This window comes from Zerene cesonia, chromosome 5 (genome assembly GCF_012273895.1).
Source record: "Zerene cesonia ecotype Mississippi chromosome 5, Zerene_cesonia_1.1, whole genome shotgun sequence".
In the NCBI taxonomy this organism is placed as follows: Eukaryota; Metazoa; Arthropoda; class Insecta; order Lepidoptera; family Pieridae; genus Zerene; species Zerene cesonia.
This window is the reverse complement of record NC_052106.1, coordinates 4,820,193-4,828,673: the sequence shown is the minus strand read 5'-3', so window position 1 is coordinate 4,828,673 and position 8,481 is coordinate 4,820,193. Positions and strand designations below refer to the sequence as shown.

The window sequence follows — 8,481 nt, the reverse complement described above, 5'->3', positions numbered from 1 at the left end:
ATTGCTTTAAATACTACTCTGACAAGAAAGTCCCGGGTATAGTTCAATCATACTCAAACTGTTTGTTATTCATCCAAATTTATTTTATCACCTTAAAATTAACCCTCAGGAAAGATTTAAAACGCTATTTACGGAATTGAGTCCAATTATCGTCGCGAATTCTCCTTTGTGTCTTCGATTCATAAAAGCGGGTGCCACGAAGTGAAAATTGGAGTTTCGGCAAAAGAAAGAAGTCGGCTGGTGCCACATTTGGTGATTATGGTAGTTACTCGATTGTATTTGTTAAGTGTTTGGTCAAAAATTCGTTCACCATGCTGGCCTTCTACGAAGGCGCATTATCCTGCTGCAAATGATCCATAAATCCATGAATTTTCTTCCCACAAATCTTTCTTCTTCTTTGAAGTTCCTTCTTCGTTGAAGCTGCACTTTTATTGTGGGTTTAAAAATCGCTCAAATTACATGCCTTATTTACGGTTTGACCTCACGAATTCCGAGTTCACAGCACCGCGATTGTCTCAAGAAAACAGTCAACATCACGTTGACTTTTGAATGACTTTAGCGTGGTTTTTTCAGTTTCGGTTCCGTTGGAAGGCGTTACTCCGAAGCTTGTTGACTCGTTTGCATGTCGAACTCGTAAACCCGTCACCAGTAACTTTTTTTATTAAATCCGAATAGCATCATAAAAAACAAAAAAATTTCGAATCCCAAATTATATAAAAAATACGGTTGAATGGAAACATGGCAGGTCGGCCTCTTAAAAGCACAATTTAATCATATCGTATTTATCCAGATTGAAATCTGTTTCTAAATTTTTCAAGAGAAATGGTGCAACAAAATAGAATTGTTCAATTTTTAAATAATCAGTTTAATAAGTCAACACCACTCAAAGTAACTAAAACTCTTTTTTATGTATTCATTGTCTAGAATTGATTACTATAAATCCGTTACCGCATAAATCGTGTTTGCATATTTGTACAAGCACAACAAAATGAAAATATTGTCCTAATCCAAACCAAAAATGAAAATCCTTTCAACCGATCTTGAGTTCTTTCGCACATATGTATATAAATACGTAAATTGTTTCACGTAATCTTAATCTACGATGAATCGCTTCAGGATTACCTCTTTTTAAGATCATTGCGCCATCGGAGCAGTATGAAACTTGCCACACTTACAATTTATGTAGAGTAGTGCAGAAATAGGGATTCCTTTTTTTATAAGACTATTAAGGACTCAAATCTTGATTTAAATAAAATTTATTTGACATTTGGTGGAATAATAATACTTTGTTTTTCTTATTGTCAATAGAGGTGAAGAAAACGCGAATAATACGTGTGCAATGGCTGCATCCGCGGCAGCTCCTGCCACATGGCGGGGGACCAACGACAGTGCGACGGAGTTCTGTCGGCGAGGGAATACGCCCGCCACGTATGGCAGGTACCACCAGCGAACCAATGCACCATATGCCACGCCACCTTCCAACACTGAAAGGTTTGCATGTTGCACTATTCAAATCTTCGAGCTGCGAATTTAGAATTAGTTTTATTTTATTCACTTCCATTAGGTAAAATGTGCTGCCATTCTACCGATTTTTGGAAGGTTCTGGCGGATGGCATACATTGCAGGTTGTGGTAGATTTCCTTTTATTTCGTTTCTTTGTCATCTAAAACATATACATGTTGTAGTTTTGTGTGTTTGCTTTGTAACTAAATTATTTATTTCATAGCATAGGAAACAGAAAGGCCAAGTTAAGGAATGTATGATTTGCACGCTATGTACCTTTAGTTAATTTTATTCACCATTTTCGAACAGTCCTTTGTTATTTTTCTGTCTCTAACAGGATAATAAAACATATTATGATTTTTTAAACTAAGTCAATTAATTAGTAAGTTTTTAATAATATTATGAATTCCAAAAATTCGGTTTATAATTTTTATTGATATTAGCATATTGTATGTGCGAATTTGCTTTTAACCGACTTCTTTAGACTCAATTTGGAACCACTTTAAACAGACAGAATTAATAAAACTTAGAAAGGATCGGTGACAACTGACAATATCATAATTTCCTTAGTTTATCTTATTATTCTGGTTAGGGTCGGCAGGATAAAATAATTCTCTTAGACATACTTCCTACTATGCGAAAGTTTGTAAGGATGTGTACATACACAACAACACATGTTTGTTACTCTTTCACGCAAAAACTACTGAACCGATTGCAATGAAATTTGGTACGTAGATAGCTGGACAACTGGAATAACATATAGGCTACTTTTTATCCCGATATTCCTACGGGATACGGACTTACGCGGGTGAAACCGCGGGGCGCAGCTAGTACTATTATAATTATTATATTGATGTGTATATCTTTCATAATACAATATATATTTCATTGTTTCTCTAATCGTGACGATGTCCAGGGGCCACTGAAAACCGTCAACGACGTCAGCCGTCGCGTGGCTGCTCGGTCGGGTCGCGCACTCAGTGATGCCGGCTTCTCGCTCGCTCTGCGCGCCGCGCCTTTTAGGCGCTTTAGAATCTTATCGTGATAACTTTTAAACTATTCGTCCAAATTACTTAGTGTAAAAGACAAAGTTTATCTACATTCAATACGTAAAGTGATAGATGTATCTATTTTCATAAAAGTTCGATAAATATTCTAAAATGTGCATCGTTAAATAGTATCCAATAAAATTGTTTGTTTGGTTCACTATTTTGATCATAGTGACTTACACATAAAAGATAGATATATGCTGTCGCGGACTTTTATTTCGAACTATTTAAGACAAATAATCCTACAGTAATTATCTTTGTGTAATTCCAACGATTAGGCCAGCGCACGCCAATATAGCTCTCAGGGGGCTCATTTTTTCCGACTTATTTAACAGTTGTCGTTATATTATCACCCAATTAAAAAAAAAAAATCCTTTAAATTTTAACATATTATGTTATTCCGGTATCAAAGCTATATTACTACAAAGTTTTATGAAAATCCGTTCAGTAGTTTTTGCGTGAAAGAGCAACAAACGCATACACATCCTTACAAACTTTCGCATTTATAATATTAGTAGGATTAGTAGGATATATAGGATAGGAATGTAACCATAAAGATTAGATTTGTTACATATAGAACAAATTTAAAGATAGAAATAAAATGTATGTAATAAAATAAATATATTGTCCATTTAACTTAATTTTAACCTTGTATATCTATTGCATACATATTTACTCGCATGAGTTTAGGTAACGTGCTGTTTTTTTGCAACGTTTACAGTTACATGCGTACACGCGTGAAGATCGGGCTAAGTGACCGCTTTAACAAATTTGATCATTTATGAGATATCGTGCATATCGGGTAGGTCTGAGAATCAGTCAAAATCTGCTATTATTATTCATACCCCTAAACGGTAGTAGACAGGATGAACACCGTTAGCAAATATAGTTGTAGTATCAGATGTACAAATGAAAGAACAGCGTACAAATTAAAACTACGCATGAATTCATTTTTTTGCACTGTTTTGTATAGTTATCGCTTGCTTGTTTTTCTTACGACAGGAGTGAAATTGGGCTTTGTTTTGCACTTATCATGTTTTTGTTTTGTTCGTTGTCTTTTTCGAAACATATATAATATACTAAATACATATCACGCAATTAACGCTATACGTGAACGACTTTGCAGAACTACACCTCTTCATCGGTGGTATGGTAGCGGCGAGCGGACGGGAGGCGCGACCGGCGGCGAAAGCACGCCGAGCACGCCCGGTGGTGGTACAGAGCGGCGGCGGCGGCAGTCGGGCTCCGGGTCGTCGCGCTCGGAGTCCAGCTCGCCTGAGCCCAGTGACACGTCGCGAGCGTCCACCCCCGCCGCGCCACCACCCGCCAACCAGCAGCATCCGCACCCTCATCACGCCAACCACAGGACCCCTTCGACGCACCCGCACCAGGTATAACTGATACACCTGAATACTTCGTATATGCAACTGAATTATTTTTTATGTAGTAATTAAAGGAGCAAAGTATTAAAGTAATTGCAAAGGAGCTGGCTACCACTGCCTATGAAAATTTGCAATTTATTATTTTGCTCATTCATTGCAAATGTATTTCCGACTTTTAAAGACAAGGGATAGAGGAATAAATTTATGTGGGGAAGAAAGAAATGGACTAAGAATGGTATGGAAAAATGATGTGGTTTCTGGTTCCTTCACTCACCGAATGAAACACGGTAGCATTCTTATGCTACTATTACACGTCGACCTGCTGTGAGGGTGTGCATTGCACATTCCCAGGTCCGAGCCGCTCTAATTCACGCCAAAGCGTGCTCGAAATCCCCAATAAATTCAGATATTCGTAACGGTATAATTGTCACTTGTATACTTGTATACTTTCATATAAGTAATAGTCACCAATAACCATGGGTTTTGAACACAAGGTAACAAATAAAAATGTTACGTATGTCTCTGAACAAAATGCTTCTTGCTGTACTCAATACATGTGTTAGGATTTGGTTCATTTATTGAATATTTTTCCATAATAGTGTAATGAATAAGTAGAAAGAACTAATCAAAATATCAAATTTGTATTTCAGTGGGGAGCATCAACAGCAAATGGAAGACCTCTTGCAATCTGTGTTAGAAATTTACCTACAAGGTCGACCGATAGTTCCCTGAAAGATGGTCTCTACCATGAATACAAAAAGCACGGAAAAGTTGTTTGGGTAAAAGTTGTTGGTCAAAATGCGGATCGGTATGCGGTGGTCCGCTTTAAAAAACCGTCCGATGTAGAAAAGGCTCTAGAAGTGTCACAGGATAAACTTTTTTTTGGTTGCAAGATCTCTGTGGCTCCTCACCAAAGTTGCGATGATGACGCCGAGTCGGCGAAACCCTATGAGACTGATATTGATGAATACCACCCCAAGGTGATTTTTTTTTCCATTAAATTAGCTAAATGTGAATGGAAACATCCTAAATTTAAACATGTTCTTTATTTGCGACACATTTCATTTTCGTGCATTACATTTCAGGCGACTCGGACGTTATTTATCGGGAATTTGGAGAAGGATGTAACACAGCAACAACTGCGGGATAAGTTCAAGCATTTCGGTCGAATAATAGAAATTGACATCAAGAAGGGCAGTGGTGGAGGCGCGGGCTACGCTTTCTGTCAGTATGCGTCCATATCCAGCGTGGTGGAAGCGATCCGAGCAATGGATGGCGAATATGTGGGCAGTTCAAGAGTAAAACTCGGTTTTGGAAAGCCTGTCGCCACCACTTGTGTTTGGGTCGACGGTCTCACGGAACACACGGAAAAACAGGTTTGCGGATACTTTTTTTAATCGAAGTTTTTGATATATTTTCATTGCAGGGCACAGTCTAGTATATGCTATATAGTCAAGATTACAACGACATAATACTTGAAAATATAATACAAAACCGCCTTCAAATCGTCAAGACTCTACCATGTACCAGCTTTCAAATAAAAAATAATCATATAAATCGTTTCACCGTGTGGGGAGTTATTGTAACAAACGCACAAAAAAAAAATAATACAGCCGAATTGATAAAATCCTCCGTTTTTGAAGGTGGTTGAAAATGTAAAACATTCGCATGAGCTATGTGAATAACTAGCATAGTATAAAATGAAATCTAACGCGCGGATGTAAAATAAATTCTCGCTATATAACTGCGGTATATTCTCATTGTTGGGGTGTTTCAAATTTTACGGTGACATCTACAAGATAAAAATTTGTACCAGCACTTGATGATTACATTGCATATATCATATTGGACTGCACATTCAAATGTTCTATGTATTTAGGTAATGTTACGCTCAAACACCGAAATCGCTGACTAAGCGAAAAATTACCATCGTGAAATTTGTTATGAGTCATAACAAATACAAAACATAACGTTTTTTTTAGTCATAACTTATGACTAAAAAAAACGCTCATGGCGCCTTATGATAATCATAGAAATATAATAAAGCGAAATTCGTGTCGTTGGCTGATATGCTACTGATTGGACCTCGTCGCGTTGTGGTAATGACTAAAAGCCACGACGCGTTCTGAACATAATTGGTTCATCTTGACACCGACGGACAGGCATAAATCCATTCAAAAAGTCGTTAGCTTCACAATAAGTCATGAGCTCTTTTATTATAGCCATAACACGAATTTCGCGATATCTTTTATTGTGACCAAATCATGTTGTGCGCTATTTTTTTGCTCAATGTGCATTTTAAATTTTCGTAGTGCGTGTATTTGTCCTTCTAAATGCTTGGGCCGATTTTAATGGAAATGTTTGCGTTTCTTCAGGTGGATTCGAGAATTCTTTAGATTAAACGTAAGCGAAGCCGCCGGCAAAAGCTTAATATATATTTATTTGATTGTTTGGCGTCCTTGTCGAGAAATATGATTTGAATGCAAAGAAATGTAACATCAGGTGCTGGCGGCGATATCGCGGTGCGGCGCGGCGACGTCCGTGTGCGTGGACCGCGCGGCGGGCGCGGCGCTGGTGCACTTCGAGCAGGCGGCCGCGGCCGGCGCCGCCGTGCGCGAGCTGCGCCGCCTCGCCGCGCACCTCTCGGCCGCCGAGCCCGACCAGCCGCGTCTTTGCGTCGACTACGCCTCCAGGGAATGTCAGGTGAATGTCTCCACTGTACGTGTGTGCGCTGTGTGCGCTGTTTGACTCCACTTGATTGAGAAATAAGAATAATTAAATCATTAGTACTCATGTTAAAGTTTACGTAAGCAAGCTATAGAGCGCGGGTGTCACCCCTTTCCGTTGTGCCTATCGTAAGCAGATCTGTTTTAGATACTACTTGTTGTAGATAAGAGTTTTGATAGTGGCATTCATATTATATATATATTTTCCCTGTATCATTCATGCATGATACAGGGAAAATATCGATAGTTGGAATTATTACAATTGTGTAACGTATGGATTGTTCCACAATTATTATTTAAAAAGGTATTTATTGAAAAAATAGAAACGAAGTATTTTGAAGTTGTAAGTTTGAAGTATTAAGTTAAATAAGATATTTTGTTTAAAACTTGCCGTATCGTTTTCGGAACATTTCTTTATATGGTGCTTATTCTTAAATTTTTTTTTTAATCACAGCACATATCAAATGTACCAAATGATTATGTATATGCATGCATTGCAATTGCTGAAAAATGTGTTATTGTGTTAATGGTTTAGAAATATAATTTGTGAAATTACAATAAATATTTATTATTATTTATTATGATTATACACTACGTTTTAAATGACGATAAAACATAAATCGTATCCCATAATGCCTAAAGTATAACAATGTGAATTGAGAAAAAATTACCGGTGACAGAGTATGACGCTCTTCCCGCCCTTCAAAATTCAAAATTTCAGAAACAATTTAATTACTGATTAAATACTATTTACCGAAGAAAAGAAATGTTATTTTTATATATATTTTACTTCACACACGGGAATCATTCTTGCAGTATGACACCGCACATTTCGCCATTTTCTCGACTCGATGTGACGCGTATTGTTCACACTGATCGAGTTCAACAAGAAAAAAAAGGGGAGATTGTTTCTACTTGTGCTCACTGACCGGTGCTCTATAGCTTGCTTATGTATTCTCTAAGGTACTCATTGTAGAGAAAAGGTGTCGGTAATAATACTTGCCATCATATATGTATGATGCAATCATACAATGCCTATATATCATTGTTAAAGAACCTGTTTAATTGATATAATATCCACAAAATATCCTATACTGCAGGCATTTAATTATAAAAGAGAAAGATTGACACATCTTAAAATAAATGTTGAATCTTAGGATGCATTCTACGAGCAGTTGGAGAAACACGGTGGATCTTCGACTCTTTCGAGTTCTGAGCGGTTGAATGCTGACCTAACAGGCCGCTACCTTCCGACTGCAAGGCATGAACAATTGAGGTATTTAATATAAAATACTGACTTAAATAAAACATTATTTAAATAAATTGATATCTGATTGATTATTTACAAATATCACTAACTAAATAATAGGATTTATTTATCTTAGTTTTAATCCTGTAGTGAATCTCAAATTGTTTCAAGTGTTTATAGTAATATTTTAAATTTGTATTGATTTACACAGATATGAGACCGGTACGTCACGATCTCGTGCACCAAGTTTTGGACGAGGTTCGTCCAGAACACCCAGATATACACACGATCATTACGATCCAACCGACTATGCGGCCGATCGCAGATACAGGTCAGGATTTATCTTCTAAATTATAGTGTCTTAAATTATTCAAAGTAAATTTGTTATTAAAGTTATTTTTTCCAATTAGGGTATATGAAGAATTGGGGTCTAGTCCACCAACGGACGAGGCCCCCTATGATGATCGGCTGCAATCTGTTGTCGTGTCACCGCATCGCGCTCATAGACATCGACATGACTCCAGCCCTGAAGATAGAAAACATTCTAAAGTAATTATTTACGCTCTATTTTT

At 37.4% G+C, this 8,481-nt stretch overlaps 1 protein-coding gene across 1 annotated transcript in view; it reads left to right on the top strand.

Annotated features, from left to right (window-relative positions):
* Positions 1 to 8,481, top strand: part of LOC119840182 (msx2-interacting protein-like) — a 54,332-nt gene that overhangs the window by 45,499 nt on the left and 352 nt on the right. The window contains exons 3-10 of the mRNA XM_038366695.1: positions 1,309 to 1,491; positions 3,679 to 3,943; positions 4,585 to 4,914; positions 5,020 to 5,310; positions 6,437 to 6,637; positions 7,818 to 7,936; positions 8,121 to 8,240; positions 8,320 to 8,458. Of these exons, the coding sequence (XP_038222623.1) occupies positions 1,309 to 1,491; positions 3,679 to 3,943; positions 4,585 to 4,914; positions 5,020 to 5,310; positions 6,437 to 6,637; positions 7,818 to 7,936; positions 8,121 to 8,240; positions 8,320 to 8,458 (1,648 nt within the window). The remainder of the gene's footprint in view (positions 1 to 1,308; positions 1,492 to 3,678; positions 3,944 to 4,584; positions 4,915 to 5,019; positions 5,311 to 6,436; positions 6,638 to 7,817; positions 7,937 to 8,120; positions 8,241 to 8,319; positions 8,459 to 8,481) is intronic.